Genomic DNA, 19,969 nt, shown 5'->3' with positions numbered 1-19,969 from the left:
TTGATTTATTTATTATATTCAAATTTTACTTGCAATAACTTTAGCCTACTTAACAATATTTCGATTAAATTTTAGTAACTCCTTTTATATATTATATAACCTTACATTCCTCAGCAAGTTACATTAGAATATGGTATTTATGTATCATCCTATTGACCATGAAAGTTGGCAGATATCTCACTAAAGTTGAGCCAATCTATCCTGCAGAATTCTGAAAGAATTGATGCCTCTTTATTTAATAAACAATCAGTATTCAACTGCTTCATTTTTGCACTTCTTAAAAAGGATTTCATTGATTTTTACTATTTTGTTAGGCCCCATGATTTAACGAAAAACTCTGTTCAGAATGCTTTAAGTAAAAACTTCCCTCCAGGTAACTGTTCCAATCTATTATTGTTTTGTTGGCCATATTCAGTTGACCTTATCATGTCCATTAATACTCACCTTTTTCCTGGTGACAGAATCCCATAACTCTAAAAATAATCCATTACTTGCTGTTGTATTTAGCCCAATTTAGGTCCCAATTGAGCCCCCCCCAAATACAAGTAAAAAAAATGTAATAACCCTGAATTTATATCCTTGTCCATAAAAACAAAAGGTGGCTTATCAAGAATCATTCAGGTGTGTTATGAGTGCATTGTCTCATCATGCTTATTCATAATTGGTGGTAAATCATGTTGCTTGGTGATAGTCTTGTGATTGATGGAATAGTATCTAAGTACTAGAATATTAAATGCAGCAATATAATTGAAATTCACTAAATTTAACATAAACTTATAACGTAGAATATGAAACAAATATTAGCTTTTACTCAATAGTTTTTGTTGTTTTACTTATGCTCACTTGTCTGATGTAGTCAATTCAAGACTACAAAATTCTTCATAGTAAGGAGCGCTAGATTACGCCTGCCATTGGCAACAACCTTGAGCACCTAACAAGAGACAGTGCGATTTGGCACAGTTCCACCCCCAATTTTGATGGAGAGCACCCTGGGGGAAAGAATCCAAGGATCTCCCACCCCTCTCCCCTTCCACCAAACCACATGAGAGGAATTTGACTCGCCGCATATTTAGAGTACCACTATGCTGCACCGACACTATACATTTACAAACACCCATGCCTTCTCTGGGATTCGAACCTGGACCCTATGGCACGGCAGTCAGCGAAGCTAACCACTATACCGGTTAAGCAGCCAATAATTTTAATTAACTTTTTTTTTTTTTTTTCCCCCTCTTGGCCTCTTCAATGAAGTTCACTTATATTGTAGTTTCCCAATATAGGCATTATTGTCAATCAGTTGGAACCTAAGGATATCTACGGGTTGTGTTACTGGTCTGAGAGGCAATAAGGTGGAAGTGAGAAACAAGAAGGCAATAAAAACATGTTGGGAAAAGTTTGTTACCTAAATGCTAATGAAACAAACATTTAAAAAAATTAATTTATTAATAAAAATATTACAGCTGTGCATCTTTAAAAGAAACGTACCACATCATATCAGTCGAGCCTTCACAAAAGTTGATATAATTTGCATTTTATTTAATACTCCATGGAATCAGAAAACTTCCAGGTTAATTTCTAAAAACAGGACCACATATCCATACTTTGCAGTGATATACAGCATAACTAATTGGCATATTCTTTTAATCCGTGTGCTGTAGCAAGAGGCTGCGCATGTTTAATAAGATTTATTACCATAAATGCCTGCTAAAGTCATCAATATGCTTGTTATGTGACCTGGATGACACGACTAGTAGACATTTCTATCGGACAAGAAAAAATAGGCAGAACATCAGAACTTCACCAGTGGTTTTACAGGTATACACATACTGTATCCTAACTGTACAACTCCATTCTAATTAAGATGGAGAACACCCCCCAGGGAATGGATTTGAGGGTCTCCTGCCCTTTTTACCATACCACCAAACTTCTCAAGAATTATTTCTGCTTGCCAGTATTTCAAGTGCTTTCATTTTGGACAGACACTATGTACACACAAACATCCATGCCTGCTCCAAGATTCAAAATCTGGTCTGATGATACAGCATCCAGCATTACTAACCAGTGTATTGTAACATTTCTTTTTCTGCTCAAGGAACTTGGGGACATGAAGGTGGCAGTAACACATTGCAGGTCTTTCGCTTGCTCTGTTGTAGAAAAGATGTATTTTAAAAGTTTCCTAAATGTAACTACTGTGCATAGCTTTAATTATAGTCAGTTGACTTTTTAAACTGAGTGTGGTTAATTTTCAGAAAACTCAAAATGAGTATCTTGGGTTTGATTCTGTGTTAATATATTAAATTAATTTGTTACGTATAATTAAATTAAAATATACATATAATTAAATTAATTTGTTACATAATATTGTTTCTTAATTTCAATTTATCAATTATTTACTGCTTCTTAATTCAGTTTATTTTTCAGTAATTGAACTTTATGAATTTCATTTAATTGGTTAAGTTAAAAGTTAAATTTTTGTACGCTGTAATTATTAACTTTAAATTTAAGTTTGTGAAACTTTAAAGTGAAGTTTGGTTTTTAACTTTTATTTTATTTTTATTATTTATTTATTTTGGGAGGAGGTCTAAAAACTTAAAATTAGTTATTTGGTTTTCTTTGTACTGTTTGTTACACTAGTTTGATGTTAAATTTAATTAGTTTTTGTTTAATGTTTACTCCTCCTTCTGGTAAATTCTCATGAATCCATATTTTCTGACTCTAGTAGTGGTGTCGAGAGGTGTTGAAGAAATGTAATTTTTAGAAATGATTACTCAAAGTGTATCCTAAATTTCAGCTACAGACCTTATTAGCAATTTTAATTAAGAATTTAATCAGTCTGTGTGTTTGCTAGTATTTATTTTTATATGTTAATTATAGTCAGTTTACTTTTTAAACTGAGTGTGGTTAATTTCAGAAAACTCAAAATGAGTATCTTAGGTTTGATTCTGTGTTAAGGAGACTATGTTTCTCATATTTCTGGAGTATTATCTCAATTTAAAAATAGAAATTATGAATTTAACTAATCAAAATTTATATTTTGTACAAAAAATTTGTGTCCTTTCTGGTAGAATTATACTTTTTAGCTTAGCTTACGTGCTTAAGAAGTTATTCACAATTAAACATATATTTTTAGCAGAAATGGTGCAGATTTCCTGACTAATTTTCTACTTAGAAGCGCAGTTTCAAACTTCCAGAGTTGATTTCTGATAGGTGATGTACGTTTTTCCCACCCTTTTCTGGAAGGGGAATCCTCCCGCGAAAAGGGTTATTTGCCTTGGCGAGTTTTTTAGCATAAAAATCTAAAAGGTTGACTTTTTATTGAAAAAAGATGGAAATTTTTATATTGTTTTGTTCTTGGCATGGTTGCATATTTTTCTCATCTCTTTTGGGAATGTGGAAGTTTTCCAATTAAAAAGTGCTTGCTCGTGAGAGGGGAGATTGTAACAAAGAACCTCTGGACCATCTGATTCAAGTAGCATAAGAATGTTTCAGTAAAATTAAGTTTCGCACATATCGTTTTCTACTTTACTGAACTCCTGCTTTTGGGGAGTCCACCAACTAAAAGCTTATACTTCATACTCCATGACTATATGTATACTGCACCCAAAAAAAAAAAAAAAAAAAAAAAAAAAAAGGTTCTATACCTTCTCTTTTGACAGAATTCAAAATTTAGGCTCAATCCAAATATAATTTGCACATTTTTTTTATTTATTTTTAAAATTAGTATTTTTAAATATTTTTATAAATTTTTTGAAAAACATTTTGTGTTATAACCTATAAAATTTTTAACATTATCTTAACGTAGATGTATTTCTAGGTACACCTGCAAAAAATTAGAGTTTTATATTCAAAATTTTCTAAGATATACATGAATTTACATATTGGAGGGTTGTGAAATTTGGCATCTTTTTTTTTTGGGGGGGGGCAATAGTAATGCCAAATGATAATATGCATTTTGTTAAAATTACTTGAAAGTATGAATGATGACTTTTTCCAAGATAACTTTTTGAATTTCTCCGTAAATTTGGAGGCAGATTTTACAAAATCTAATTTTTAGGATTAATTTGAGTCGTAGAATCGAAATATGGAAAAAAAATGGGCATGTCATTTCAGAAAAAGTCCGATTTTGTGTCAACATATCTATGTTAGAATGATTGCTATATATAAATTTAATACCTCTAAGAAAAATCCTCTAAGTCACGCTTTCGAGATATGAAAAATGCAATTTCAATTTCATCAATCGGCCCAGTAGAATGGGAGATTCAAAACCACCACCCCTTTTTTTGGCATAGTATACCTAAAGGGAGAAGGCCACTGGCTCATTTTCTGTTGCATCTGGTGCGCCCTCATCGTGGAGGCCATTGCCAGGTTCGCCGAAGTTGTTATCCCGCCGTATTACACCTAGTGGACACTTGAAGAGTTGGCCAGCTAACCATCCCATCAGAGTTGCTGCCTTGCACCGAATCAGCATGGGAGGATGTCCACATTAAACTCTAGGAGCACCATCACCTTTTCTGAAGTTCTCGCCAAGAAGTATTTGGGAAAAGGCCGAGGAGGAGATGTATTCTTAGATGGAAGTACAATTCTTTGAACTTAAGCCACATTTCATCTACTCAGGAGATGGGGTCAATTTGCATCCAGTGCCGACCCCTTATTTATTCACCACTGGTATCTAACTGTTTAATTGAGAGAAAATGTTAATTAAAAATAATTATTAGTTTACTTAATGTTAACATGTTAAGCAATTCATAAAGGAGTTGAATTTTTTTATTTCTCCCAGGAGAATAGCATTGTCTTAGTTCCGTGCTATATATAATAAATAAAACTAGCTTTACTTATTATTTTAGTATTATAATTATGTTTTTTTATCTAACATACACTTTCTTAACCAGGGTTGTTGCTCATATAGTTTGGATATTAGATTTTGAAACTACACAACACAATTTCAGTTTTGCTGTTGGTGATGTTTTAGAATTAATGAAACTAAAACAACAGAATATTCACCACATATTTAACCTAGAAATACAAATCCAGGTCTTGACTTTTGGCTACGTTACAGTACTGATCAAGGAGGTGACCATCTTTACAACTGCACTGACCTTAATGATGCTGATGGCAGGCAATAATTCTACTGAAAATGTAAGCATTTTATTAGCTTCAAGACTGTGCTAGGCTGCCCTATAGAAAACAGCCAAATGGCTGAAAAATTGAAGTCCAGCATAGGTTTAAAAAAAAAAAAAAAAGAGAGAGAGAGAGAGAGAAAGGGGAAAAAAAAAAACTAAGGGCTTTTTAAAAAAGTTATTACGATTTCACTTATCATCTACATTGTTATCATCCACATCATTGCCATTGCATAGTGCGTTTAAATTAATAATTTGATGCAATGCAATAAGTAACTAAATTCTTATGAGTTTTCACTCGATGGCTGCAGATTACATTCAAAGGATATCTCATGTATCAATATATCATTGTCACAAGGGTAGGGATGGTCAATAAACTCAAGAGGAGCACAAAACAAAACAAAAAAAATCTTAAAAGTGATCAATGAGCCACAAAAGGCAGGGCAACTAATGAATAATATTAAACTCGTAATAGCTCCTCACTTTTGAGGTTTATAATCTCTTAAATATTCTAAAAGAAACAAAGAATTTAAGTTTTAAATCTATTATTACAAAAAATATATTAACAATACTTGTAAAACCTTACTTTCAGCTGGAAAACTTCTAAAACAGTAGAATTTTTATCAGGTAAACACAGTTTCTCATCAACATTGGCAGTGCTAAGACTCAACAGCAAGCATAAGGGATATATAAGAAGAATTATTAACTTCAAATTACATTTCTGTAACTGCTTATACAATTGCTTCGGATTTCCAATATCATATCTAAAAAAAAAAAAAAAAAAAAAAAGTAAATTTGTTTGTTAAGTCCCAACATAAATAATATTTTACAACAGTAAACATGAATATCAATTTAAAGTACACTTAAGTTGTTAAAAAAATGGTACTATTCCGTTTTGAGGGCCGCAAAAAATCGCTCGCCAAACTAATGTTGATGCCAGTGCTGCCAAAAATAATTGCGGCAACCCTAACGCAAGAAAGGAAGTTATAATAGTAAATAACTATCTAAGATTGATGTTTTAATTTAGATGAAAGGTTAATTTCATATAATACTTTTTTATTATTATAATTTATATAAAAAAGGCTACACATGACTGAATGGAAGCATAAGAGTAAATAACTATTTCAAATCATTATTATAATTTATATAAAAATTGCTAATCATAACTGAATGGATGCCTGCATCACTATTTCGCTATTGAGTTATCGCTAAAGCATAATTTCATCTCGTTCGTTGTTCAAATATAATTTTCTATAATGAATGATGCCTTTTCTTTGAAAAAATTCTTTGTAAAGTGCAGAATCGCCCACTTATTTGTTTGCCGCTTTTTAGAAGGGTAAAAACAATTGAATTTTTGTCAATTTTCTTTTACTTTTTAAGTGAAAATAGGTCAATGAGTACATAGATAAAGTGAAGGGTGCGCGCAGTGCCATTTTTGTGTAATTCTGGGATTTATTTTTAAAGTTGAAATAGGTCGATGTGTACATAGGTTGATACCCAGTATGTGCAATTCTTAAAAACGCATCAAGCAGTGGGTGATTCTGCACTTTACCCACAATTCTATTGCACATTTTTTGTTATGTGCAATTCCCAAATTGTTAAATCCATTGGATATCAAAAACGAATTTAAAATCAAAAAAGGACTTAAAAATTAAACTAGTATTTCAATGGCGTCTTAAGAAATACAGAACTATATAAACTTACGCAATCTGAAATCAGCACGTACGCTATATTTGGCCCACTGTTAAATTGGCGCTTTTGTGCATACATTTTCGCTGCAATTTTTTTACGGTCCTCAAAACGGAATAGTACCAAAAAAATTTCTTGTTGCAAATATATTACATAAATATTTTAAGGTTTTCCATGCTAATATTTTATAGAAATAATACACAGTAACTAGCTGCTTGCATGATCAGACATCTAAAATAGTTATGAAAAAGAAAAAATACATATATATTCATTTTAATGAATCCAATTAATGTAATTTCATCAAAATATTCAACATTTCTAATCAGACATCTCATGATTTAAATGATTTTTTATGTAAATAAATCAGATTACATTGTACATAAAATATTAAGAATATGGTTTATTGCTTTTAAATCATTTACTTTGTTACTCAATAACACAGGGATTAAATTTGAAAGCTAAATATGCTCTTTATTGAATGGCAACAGGCTAACACACGGAAATGGATACTTTGATAAAAATATTTTATTTCAGATAGTGGCAACACATGGCTTTTAAATAGCTGAGTCTGTTGATTAAAACTGAAAGACAAATATCTTATATTTTTCCAAATGACATGCTGGAGATAAAAATGCTTGATTTTGAACAGTGTTGCCACTGCTCTCTTTAAAATCACCTAGTTTATTAACAAACAATTCATTAACATCGTACAAAATATGAAATCAATAAAAAAAATTCAAAATTTAGGCTTCAAGATACACATATTTGTGCAGGAGTAAGGGTATTCAAAATCTGGTAGGTGTATATGCTGCTTTTTTCCCCCACTATGAGGAAGATAAAAATACACATACATATATACACACAAATTCTTCATTATTTAATACTAGTAGAGATTTTACAATGCACTACTCTTTACTACATTGCATATACTTAACTATGCTTAGTGCTTCAAGATCATGCATGTTATTTGCTTCTTGGCTTACTTAGTTATTACTTCTTAGCTATTTTATATACATTAGAATAACTGGCTATTTATTTTCCATCAGGTGAATTGTGATCTCTTTTCATAACTGGCTAAGATAAGTATTAACTTAAATACTGAACAATAATTAACTGGTCCAAAAACTTATGGATTTTATTAACATAGAAAGATTTTCATTATTCTGAGATTTTTAAATTACATTTATGACAATCTTGCGTTTTCAGAAAATTTGTTTATTATTATTTTTAGCTATAATATTTTATCCTTATTTTAAAAGAATACTTTTTAAATCTTGATTCAAAACACAGTAAGCCCTCTCTATGGTGGCCATTCACGGTCTTTAATCTATGGATGCAATCATTTAGAAAGGTGATGTTTAATGCTGGTGTCCATTTATTCAAAGACAGTGCGGAAAATTTTCAAAGATAGTCCTCGAGAGGATTCAAAATGTTGCTACTTAAAAGTATGCAATCATCAAAGAATGTTTGTTTATGTTTCATTCCAATATATTTTTTGGTTCAAATGTTGCAAAATTCATAATACATACAGGATTCACTTTCTGAATAGTGATTAAATTCTACTACCAACCGAATGACTTCTGAAGTTACTGATTTGATGATTTCTTTGAAAAATCCAAGTGAATGCAAGTAATTTTTTATAAGGAAACACTAATGCTCTGAAAAGCTCGGAACTTCTGTACATGAAGTAATATATACAGGTACGAATAATGCATTCAATGTGCTGTAAATGTGTCGCAAATTAAATTTCATTTTATGTGAACTATTAAAATTCTAAATCCTCTAGAGCAGGGGTCTCTAAACTTTTCAAGCCCGTGGGTCATACTAGCTTTTTCACAAAGCTTCGAAGGCCAAGATCCAGTTAATTCATCATACCATGACGATGGAACTATGATGAACAGCACAGAAGTTTTTAACCGAGCCAGTGAGATTTTTGTGATTGGATCTATACCCTAAGATCTTACAAAGAGCCTTGTTTTTTATACTTCCATGCAGTTTCACCTAACATAAATTTCTTAACCCTTTGACATGCGGTGGTCGCGCCCTGAAACCACCAAATTTCAAATTTTTTCCTCCTCTTCTTTCCAAAATTTTTGAGTGAAAATCGATTGATTACTGATCTTTTACCTCTAAGTAACACAAAATGACTGCAGAATCATACCTGTTTTAGGTCTTAGTACTTCACATTGGATGCCTTTTAAAATTTGTTTGAGGAGACAAAATAACTTCCTTTTATTAATATAAAAAACTTTAAATTTCAAAAATTATTCATCGCACATCATGATTTCTATCATAAACAATAAAAAATAGCAATAATTAAACTGCATATAAAAAAAAAACCCTCTATATGTATGGCATTTGCTTTAAGGTTTCAGGGCACGACCATTGCCCCACTAGACCACCGAGCCTCTAGAGCATTGTGGTCGCGCCTCGGTGGTCACTGCTCTTCACAATCACATTTGCTTACTTCTCCAATACGAATGTTTATTTTTACCCGGATATAGATAAGGGGTTTTGAAACCACAGAGTTATTTTATTACTAAACAATACATGCACCTGCCCAGTAAAAAGATCTTTCTTTTCCACAGACTCTTCTCTGACCTCAACACACTTGCTCCCCAAGCTAGTACAGTCAAAAGTCTTTAATCCTTTAATCCGGACTCGTCGGGACTTCGCTGATTCCGGATTATCGATTTTTCCGGATTATAGATCATCAGTTTAAATCTGCTAAGATGGCATGCAGAAATTATAAAATTAAAAATATGAAACCGTAATTTATAAAATAATGAGCAATCATGATCTAAAGGATATCAAAATTTACAAAAAAAAAAAAGAAGCTTAATATTTATTTGTTTACTTTATTAAACATTTCTTTCAACATGCGCATGCGTAAAGCATACCTTACGCATAGCCGAAATTAGAAAATTGCAACCAGAAAACTATTCGATTTGTATTCGTGATATTTATAATGACGAGGAATTTGATTTAAATCATATCAAAGACAGAGTACATCGAGATTAAATACTACATTTAGTAAGGAATTATAAGCCGAATAAAATAAAAACATCTGCTCTGAAGATAACGATAGTGCTGACAGATCAACTTCCAGTTCATTGCGCGCCGCGACGTCCCCCCCCCCCGCGCTGAGCAGCGTGAAATTGATAAACAGATTTTGGAACGGTTAGATAAACAAAGGATATGCCTTTATCCATTTTTTGTAGCAATTCGTTTTTTGTTTGATGGACATCAAAACATACTTTCGTTTTCTAGATCCTTTGGGAGCTCCAGCATCGGAAATTCTATTTCACATAATTGAAAGTTCAAGCTTGCTTTTATAAAATTGCTCTTACAGTCTGCAAAAAATAATAAGCCGGATCCAATTCGAAGATTAAGGAACAACGCAATCATCAACATTAACTGAAATAGATAATTAGATTGTAGGGTTTATATTTATTTTAACTAACATTTATTTTAAGTTTAAACTATCTTTCCTGTCAAGCCTTATTTTCCCCTGGAATTGCCAATGCCAGAGTATGTAAATTTTAGTAGAGCGCGCAAGGATTCAAATTGTCAGAGGAAGTAATCTGAGTTAAATAGAAGGGAAACGAGTTCGAAATTGCGCTTTCTTGCTTCACGAGCGTGGAGTTGGCTAGTTAAAAATTGTAGAACCACGCGTTTCGGCCTGTGTGCTTGCCTCGGCAGATTGTTGAATCTTTCAACGTAATATTCAGAAGTTTGCTGAATTGTCAGCGGTATCTTAGAACGCGGTTAGGTTAGTTACGTTTAGAGAGCCTCGTAGTTAGTCACTTGTTATTATTCTTTTTTTGAGTTTCTTATTTTTATTTTACCGCCGGGTCGGCGTAGTTTGTGAGCGTCAAGAGCACGCATCTGTAATTTCTAAAATTGAACAAAAAGGGATTTAAACCCTTCTCAAGACTTTGTATACTTTCCAGTTCATAGCAGTCACCACTATTGTTGCGTGCAGGTTGGAAGTGCGCAACATTACATTGGTGCCCAAACACTTGTCGAACTGAAATGGCCGAAAATTGGATGGAAGCTGCTGGACAACAACAAGAAATGGCAAGCCAATTGGAAGGATTTGGATACCTGGTCCAGACGATGAGAGCGTCAATCAAGCCAAACGTCAATTTCGACAAAAAAAATTCGGTGGCGATATTTCTAGAAAGCCTCGAAAATCACTTCCAGCTCTACCCTGTGCCTGAAAGACAAAAAGTTGCCATCGCCACATCTGCACTAAGAGGACAGGCTGCGCTATAGTGGAAGAATATAGGCAAATTTTTATTAGGGGAATTCGGAGGCCAGACATATACATTTGAAAATTTCAAAAAATCGTTATTAAAGGCCTTCCCCATAGTGAAAGATCGAGGAAGGCTAGAAGCCGAACTAAATAGTTTTTATCAACGGAATATAGAAGAGTTGACGAACTTTATTCTGCGAAAAATTAAGCTGACGGATATACTGTATGGGAAGAAACCCGATGCGGAGATTATTGAAATAATCTTACCAAGACTGCTACCTGCGGTTCAAGATTACTTTGAAATTAGAAACCCAAGCACACTGCAGGAGCTCTTCGAATTGGCGGTCAAGTTCCAAAATCGCAGAATAGTGGAAAAAGCTAGAGGGGCATCGTATTCTCAAAGTATCCGAAGGCAATCTTCAAATGAGCAGACCAGAAATGCAAACCGCTTTTATGGGGAAAAGAGCTATCAAGCTAACTCATCGAAGCTCGAAGGTCAAGGCCCAAAAAGGAAATTTGAAAACAACCGTCCACATACCCAGAAGGCAAAAGTTGAAAGGAAAGCTTTAAACGAGTAGAGGGGCCTGTGAAAGCGAGGGTCCAGACCCCGGAAAATTTGAAAAAACCCTAAAAAAATACTTAAATACGGTCATCATAAAAAACTCACATTTACCAATTATACAAGTCTTGGTTGGCGATGTACCAGTAGAAGCCCTCATCGATAAAGAAGCAGAAGGTAATTTTATGAGTGATACTTTTTTTAAGAAGAACTTTAATAGGTTACGATTATTTAAAAATAAAAACACAGAAATCATAGCAGCGCAAGGACAAACTTGTCAATGTATCGGAAAATTATCTTTAAAGATACAGGTTCAAAATGAAAGCCTTAAAGTATTAATTTTTGTAGTAAAAAATTTGCAAAGTCCACTCATTTTAGGTATGGAGTTTTTAAAAGCCGCGAAGGCCAAACTGAATTTTCAGGAAAGTTCTATCGTGCTGGAGATGGATCGGAAGGTGGTGGAACCAGTGTAACAACCGCAAGTCGACCTTAGCCATTTCAATGAACATGAAAGCCAAGCCATCCAGCAAGTGGTGAGTACTTTTTCAAACTTGTTTTCAGAAAGGCCTGGTAGTTTTCAAATAGTTACGCATGAGATACAGTTAACTGCCGACAAACCCTGTAGGACTAAACCTTATCGCTATGATAAACAGAAAGAGCAAATCATAGAAGAAAATATTCAGGAAATGTTAAAGAACCAAATAATAACGCCCATAAATAGTGAGTACGCGAGTCCAGTCGTACTATGTAGGAAAAAGAACGAGTTTCCTCCTTCGGATAAAAGGGCTTGGAGGTTTGCTATCGATTACAGAAAACTTAATAGTGTTATTAAATTTGCAGTTTACCCTTTGCCGGTTATAGAGGAAATTATTAGAAAGATTAAATCTACAAGATACATGACTACGTTGGACTTAACATCTGGCTACTATCAAATAGCTATGAGACCCGAAGGCATACATAAAACCGCGTTTATAACAAAATCGGGCACTTATGCATTTTTACGCATGCCCTTTGGGTTGTGTGGGGCCCCGTCAACATTCCAGAGAGCTATGGACATTGTTCTAAAGCCTGTCCTAGGAAAATCGACTTTATCTATCTAGATGATATAATTATAATGAGTAGTACGTTGGAACAACATATTAAAGACCTAGAAGAAGTTTTTAAATTATTAAAAGAGGCCGGTCTTACAATTAACGCCTCAAAATGCAAGTTCGCAAGTAAAGAACTTAAATATCTGGGTTATGAAATTTCGCAAAAGGGTATAGAAACTCAAGATTCAAAAATAAAAGCCATCAAGAATTTCCCCCCTCCCAACACCGCCAAGAAACTTTCTTCTTTCCTTGGGTTATGTTCTTATTATCGCTCATTCATAAAAGATTTTGCTAATATTGTTGAACCCTAGTTAGTAATTAAAAGAAAGAAAAGTAAATTCACGTGGACAGCAGAAGCAAATACCGCATTTGAAAGCTTAAAAGAAGCGCTCATCAATGCCCCTGTTTTGAAATTCCCAGAGGGGGACGAAAACCTGGAAATTGCAGCAGATGCGTCGGACTATGCTGTGGGTGCGGTTCTCATGCAAAATGGCCATCCTTTGGCATTTTTTAGTAAAACGTTTAACCCTACACAAAGGAATTATACAGCTACAGAGAGAGAAACATTAGCCGTATTAACGGCCGTACACAAATTTCGAGTTTATTTCGGCAAAGCGCCAGTAACAGTCTTTTCGGATCATGCGGCTGTTGGTAGACTTTACTCGAGGAAAAACCTAACGCCCAGGTTAATAAGATGGGCTTTAAAACTCCAAGAATATAATCTCATAATCAAATATAAACCGGGTAAGGAAAACAATGTAGCTGACGCACTTTCTCGTATAAAACTGGACGACGAAGGAAATGAACTTAAATGCGCTGTGTTGACTTCAAAAATTTTAGATTCTAGAGATACGGTTATTACTGAACTGAAAGCTGATCCTGAATTTGGAAATATCTATGCTTATTTGAAAGACCCCGAAAGCTTCGAGCACACAGATATCGATGCGATAAGAAATAGAGCAAAAAACTATGAAATAATAGATAATTTATTATTTTATACGAAAACAACAAACAAAAATCTTGAGTATAAACCAGTCATCCCAGCCTCGCTTCGATTAAGCATTTTGAAGGAGTTGCACGAAGCAAAAACATCCGGCCACCTACGGGTCAGAAAGACTTTAAAAAGGGTACGCGAGGCGGTATATTTCCCGCAATTATACAAAATAGTAACGGCGTATGTCAGGTCCTGCAATCAATATCAGTTAATAAATGATATTAATTACAGCCCGGCCGGGTACTTAAATAGCATTCGCGCTACATTTCCGAATGAAATTTTAGGAATAGATCTCCTTGGTCCCTTCCCCCAGAGCGAGTTAAATAAAAATCGTTTTCTTTTAGTAATTGTAGATCAATTTTCAAAATGGACAGAAATTGTCCCACTTAAACGCGCATCAGCCAAAACAGTCGCAGATGCATTCTTACACAGATACATTTTAAAATACGGTGCACCGATAAAAGTCATTAGCGATAACGGTAAACAATTCGTTAGCCAAATATTTGAAAATATTTGCACTGGACTTGGCATACGCCATATCAAAATGGTTCCGTATAGACCACAGGCAAACATAGCAGAAAGAAATAATAAAAACATTGTAAAAATAATTTGAAGTTATGTTAGCACACATCACAAGCGCTGAGATGGCTACATAAATGAGTTAGCTTATGCTTTAAGAACGGCAAATCACGATACTATGGGGAAAACTCCAGCAGAATTATTTTTAGGACGGAAGTTAATTACGCCATTAGATAAATTATTCTTTGTGCAACAAAGAGAGCAAGAATTTAAACAAAAAGATGTGCAAACACTCATTGACCAGGACGTTAAAAGCTCGGATACGGCAAGAAATAGACAAAAATTATACTATGATAGAAAACGCCGTGAAGCAGATTTTAAAGTTGGGGATAAAGTGTTGAAGCGGAAATTTTCTTTATCAAGTGCCCCAGACAATTTTACTGCAAAGTTAGCTCCAAAATTTGAAGGCCCCTATGTAATTAAGGAAATCAAGGGAGTCGTATTGTACCTTAAGAACGAGAGAGGGGAAATCTGTAAAGAAAGTCCCAACGAGGTGAAAAAATATTATAATCAAAATGATTTTGAAATCCTTAAAAGTTTCTTGCAGGACTCAAGCGTAAAAGAAGTAGAAGGTCCAGAAGTAACGTCACCCACTCCACCACCCAAGAAGCAGAGAACTGAAGAGAAACCTAGCCCTGCTACAAGTCATGCAACGGCGGTACCGAAAAGAAGAGATGAAAACGTTCAGACTCCAGCATTTAAGAAATACAAGAAAGCAACGCCGCAGCGTAAAGAAGCTTTGGTAAAGAGGAAAAGACCACGTACAACGTATCGCAGTAGAAATTCTGCATCGAGGAGAACGCTTCTAGGGCCAGAGTGTCAGGTGCAAACAAGGCCGCCGTTCCCGAGAACAAAAAGACAGCAGGAGGAACGAAAAGACCACCACCAACAGAAGAAATTCAAGCATGATTCCAGACTGGAGGACGCCAAGACCAGCCGTCCAGGGGCAAAACGGAAAAGACAGCAACCCGACGACTACCACTCCAAGAGGCCAGCATGCAGAGGGCGAAAAAGAAAAAGCAACGTGGACGACACTCGAAGGACACTAAGGAGACGACTGACGTCAATGAAATCTATAATGTGGGAGCAGTTCTGCCAGAAGAGGATGTCGGAGTTCCAATCATTGAAAACTCAAAGATAAGTTAAAATCTTCTATAATTTTTTTTCATTTGTTCCGAAATGTTATGCGTAAATACTAAGTTCTATGTTTTGACGGAAGTCAATTTGTCTCGGTTGAGACTTAGTTTTGTTTTACTTTATTAAGCTAAGGCAAAAGTATTATTTTCTTTAAGGATAAAATCTAAGAACAAGCAGTTTCTGTTGGTCGAAAGACTAATTCTGTTATGTTAAAGCCAAACTTTGGCCGAAGATAAAAATAACTTTGTATTCTTGTATTAATAAGAACTTTAGTTTCAGTGCCGCCAGCTTGGCGAAGAATGCGTAAAGTAAAAATTAATTTTTCTCTTATTCATTTTATGGTAAATTGTAAAAAATCATATGTATTAGAATTTTGTAAATATACGTATATACTTGAAAGTTATGTAAAAGTAGAATTTAGTCTAGAAGCATAGAATTTTAGATGCTAAAAGTAAATGCTCAAAAGAAATGAATTCAAATTTAAGTATTAAACTGTAGATAAAATCATGCTTTAGAGCGAAAGCCTGCATGTCTAAAGATGAATGAGGGGGAATTTAGAATGAATGTGTTTTGTAGGGTTCTCCACCTACACTTGAATTTTAAGAATGTTAAAATAGCCCATCGAGTGTTAGAATGTCGATTAAGGTGTGTCTATTTGGTCATTGAATTCTAACAAATCATTGTGGTTAGGGGAAGTGTTGCAATACTAAAACACGAATATTCCCGTTTGACACCACACATGGTGGAGAGCCAGGGTAAAGTTAAATTCATGTTTGAATACTTGAATGAATGTGAATTAAGCAGTAACTAAGAAAAATAAATCGTTCAAAAACAAAAACTTATTCAGTGTCAAGAAAGTGTAAATTATAATGTATTTAGAAAGATACTGATACTTATTCCTTCCAGAAGCTGGAAGGAAAAGAACAGATTGATTGCTGAAGTCCAGGAAAGGTTGCTGTAAGAAGAGAGGTTTAAATAAGTATCTAAAGAAATTTATTCTACCTTTTGTGAAAAAACAGGTTTTTATGTAAACGAGGCTCTTAAATTTTAGTTCAGAATTGTGGAAACTTTTCAACAGGTCGTTTCTAGGACCTGCTTCCAAGTTTACCAAATTCTGGCAGCGGCAAATGTAGGGTTTATATTTATTTTAACTAACATTTATTTTAAGTTTAAACTATCTTTCCTGTCAAGCCTTATTTTCCCCTGGAATTGCCAATGCCACAGTATGTAAATTTTAGTAGAGCGCGCAAGGATTCAAATTGTCAGCGGAAGTAATCTGAGTTAAATAGAAGGGAAATGAGTTCGAAAGTGCGTTTTCTTGCTTCACGAGCGAGGAGGTGGCTAGTTAGAAATTGTAGAACCACGCATTTCGGCCTGTGTGCTTGCCTCGGCAGATTGTTGAATCTTTCAACGTAATATTCAGAAGTTTGCTGAATTGTCAGCGGTATCTTAGAACGTGGTTAGGTTAGTTACGTTTAGAGAGCCTCGTAGTTAGTCACTTGTTATTATTCTTTTTTTGAGTTTCTTATTTTTATTTTACCGCCAGGTCGGCGTAGTTTGTGAGCGTCAAGAGCACGCATCTGTAATTTCTAAAGTTGAATAAAAGGGATTTAAACCCTTCAAGACTTTGTATACTTTCCAGTTCATAGCAATCACCACTATTGTTGCGTGCAGATTGGAAGCGCGCAACATTACAAGATAATTTTAGCTTATACCGTCCGTTATACATTAAACGTGCACACGAAAACATATTCTGCGCTTGCGCAGACGCATATGCGCAGTCGTAAATGTCTTGCACGCACGCGTAAAACGCCTATGTGCATGCTTCAACACGGCGCAGGCGCAGAAAGATTTTAGCTTTCAAGTCCGGATTATAGATCATTCCGGATTATGGGTGTCCGAATTAACCACTTTTGACTGTATTGTGATTTTGTAAATTATTTCCTGTGGTTTAAATTTAATGTAAATATACTTTGCTATGATTAAAAATAGAAATTGCTTAAAGTTTTATTTTAATTAAAAGGTACAACTCTGATATACGCCCTAATTTCACCAAATGTGGCGATATGTATTCTGTGCTGGTTTTTGGCGCGGTTGCGTGTTGTATGGCAAACCTGTTGACGTTGAAAAATCTTTTGGTGAAGTTCGTTGGTTTGCGTCATGCTCTGTGTCTGAGAAGCTAGGGGGGAAAGATAAAATGGTGGAAGTTGTTGAATTGAAGTTCGGCAAAAGGAAATATTGTCGTGGCCATCCTGTTGAGGGGCAGTGGGTATTTGGAGGTGTGGAAAGAGGGTCTGGGAGATTATTTTTTGTGGCTGTGCATGATAGAAGTAGGGATTTGTGATTATTTGTTATTTTATTTATTTGTGAACCATAGTATGAATTTTCTGGATAGTGTGTCTGGCTGTCATATAAATACGATAATGATTATGTGGCGGCATGTTAAAGACAGTATGAAATTGGTATTTCTGCTGTTCGAAAAAGCATTAATTCACGGTACGTGCATTTTATTTTATTCTTGTTCTTATTTTGTAGAATGTTATATTCATTGTTTTTTTAGTATGAATTTCTGTCGTTATTGTTCCTTTTTTGAATTGTTTGAAATTTATTTTAGTTATTTTGTTGATTAGTGCGTACCGTCTAAATTGTGCAATTCGTAGATGTTTTTTAAAGTTGAAACAGAATGCTGTATACATGGTATTCTTTGAAATTTATTGTTGTTATGTTAATGTATTAAAGTGAGGTGTGCGTAATTTGCAGATTCGTTTGTTGCCTAAATTGTGCAATTCGTAGATTTTTTTTAAGTTCAAACAGGATGCTGTGTACATGGTATTCTTTGAAATTTATTGTTGTTATGTTAATTTATTAAAGTGAGGTGTGCGTAGTTCTTAAATTCGTTTGCTGTGTAAATTGTGCAATTCGTAGATGTTTTTCAAGTTTAAACAGGATGCTGTGTACATGGTATCCTTTGAAATTTATTGTTGTTATGTTAATGTATCAAAGTGAGGAGTGCGTAGTTCGTGGATTCGTTCATTGCCTAGATTGTGCCATTTGTAGATGTTTTTTTAAGTTAAAACATATCGCTGTGTACATGGACTCTTGTCAAATAATTTTGGTTAGAAACTTTATGGTTTTGCTATCTAAATTTTTTGTTTTTGTTTCGAATTTTTAGCTTAAATTGTGTGTTCAAAACGTGGTTTTTGCATTCGCGAAAACCGTGTTTTTGGAGACATTTTAGGCTTAAAGTTTGAAATGTAGAAAAAAAAATTAGATAGCAATATGGCAGTGTGGAGTTTTTGTTTGGCGAGAAATTTGGTGACTTGAGGGCGCATATCAGAGTAGTTCCAATTAAAAATATTTTCTGAATATTTTGGAACAAAATACGAATAAAATAAGTATGAATGGGAAATGAATGATCCGTACCAAAGCTAAAAAGACCAAGCCCCCCCCCCAATTAACATAAAAAACCACAAATTTCATGTATCAGATGAAAAGAAACTAAATAACGCTGGACATATACCAGTGAAATTTAGATCCAGGCAGTGTACATTTTGTAGCACAAGGAAGAAACCTCACAGAAGATATGTGTGCGAAAAAACGTGCAATGTGTGTCTATGCATGTACCAAAAAGACAAAACATGCTTTAAACAGTAGGGGGGGAAAAAGTTCTTTGAAATTTATATATATATATAAAGAGTCTTTTTTCTTTTATTCTTATTTTACTGAGTTTTTTTATCCATTTAGCCAAACACCCTTATTATGTAAGTACTTATATTTTCACTGCTACAGAAAAATTATATAATTTTTCAAAAAATTATATAATTTCGTAAAATATATTAAATATATATATATTAAATATATATTTTAATATATTAAATATATTAAAATATATAAAATATATTAAATATAAATATATTAATATATATTCGTAAAATATATATTTCGTAAATTATATAATTTCGTATATTTAATAAAATAAACATTTATATAAATGTTTATTTTTAAATTTTTTCTGACGATTTACTGTGTAAAATAATGTACAAAAATTATATATAATGCATACTTTTTTTTTTCTTACATACTTTTTTTTAAAAAAAATTCATAAATTTCATCATTTATTGGAAACACGCACGGAGTAAGGTAAGTTTTTTTTTTCTTACTACTTCAGTAAGTTTCAAAGTCCTAGATGCACGGTGGTTTCACAGTGTGCCCATCACCCACAGACCAATCGGCAAGAGTAAGTAGATATTTTTAAATTCATATATTCTTTATCTCTACGATCATAATATTCAATTTCTACAGTTTTTAGTTAAAAAAATTATAAAAATAATATCGCGCACGTCAAAGGGTTAAAGCTGTTTTTGAACATTTGCAAAAATCTATTCTTGTCCCAGAGTATTAAGAGATTTCTTTGACTTAGTATGTACTTTGCTTTTGAATCGATTTATCAGCACATTTTGATCAGGTGCAAACTTTCGCTCATAAGTACTATTTCATATTTTGGGCAGTTTTGTGTGAAAACAAAATCAATACAACATATGGAGA

General features: G+C 33.8%; 1 protein-coding gene across 2 annotated transcripts in view; it reads right to left on the bottom strand.

Annotated features, from left to right (window-relative positions):
- Positions 1-19,969, bottom strand: part of LOC118203955 (transmembrane protein 237) — a 39,486-nt gene that overhangs the window by 7,332 nt on the left and 12,185 nt on the right. Inside the window, exons 3-4 of one of the 2 annotated variants that reach the window (XR_015039780.1) lie at positions 5,704-5,881; positions 4,174-4,673 (exon numbers count right to left, since the gene is read on the bottom strand). Coding sequence is in view for 1 of the 2 variants with exons in the window: in XM_085811744.1 (XP_085667870.1) it covers positions 5,704-5,881 (178 nt within the window). In the remaining variant the exon portion in view is untranslated. The remainder of the gene's footprint in view (positions 1-4,173; positions 4,674-5,703; positions 5,882-19,969) is intronic. The other variant, XM_085811744.1, reaches the window with a different exon arrangement.

The sequence above is a fragment of the Stegodyphus dumicola genome, chromosome 2, assembly GCF_044657685.1.
Source record: "Stegodyphus dumicola isolate Sdum_Otavi_A_Nest chromosome 2, ASM4465768v1".
Taxonomy (NCBI): Eukaryota; Metazoa; Arthropoda; class Arachnida; order Araneae; family Eresidae; genus Stegodyphus; species Stegodyphus dumicola.
Note: the sequence above shows the minus strand (reverse complement) of the source record. Positions and strands in the feature narration are given on the sequence as shown.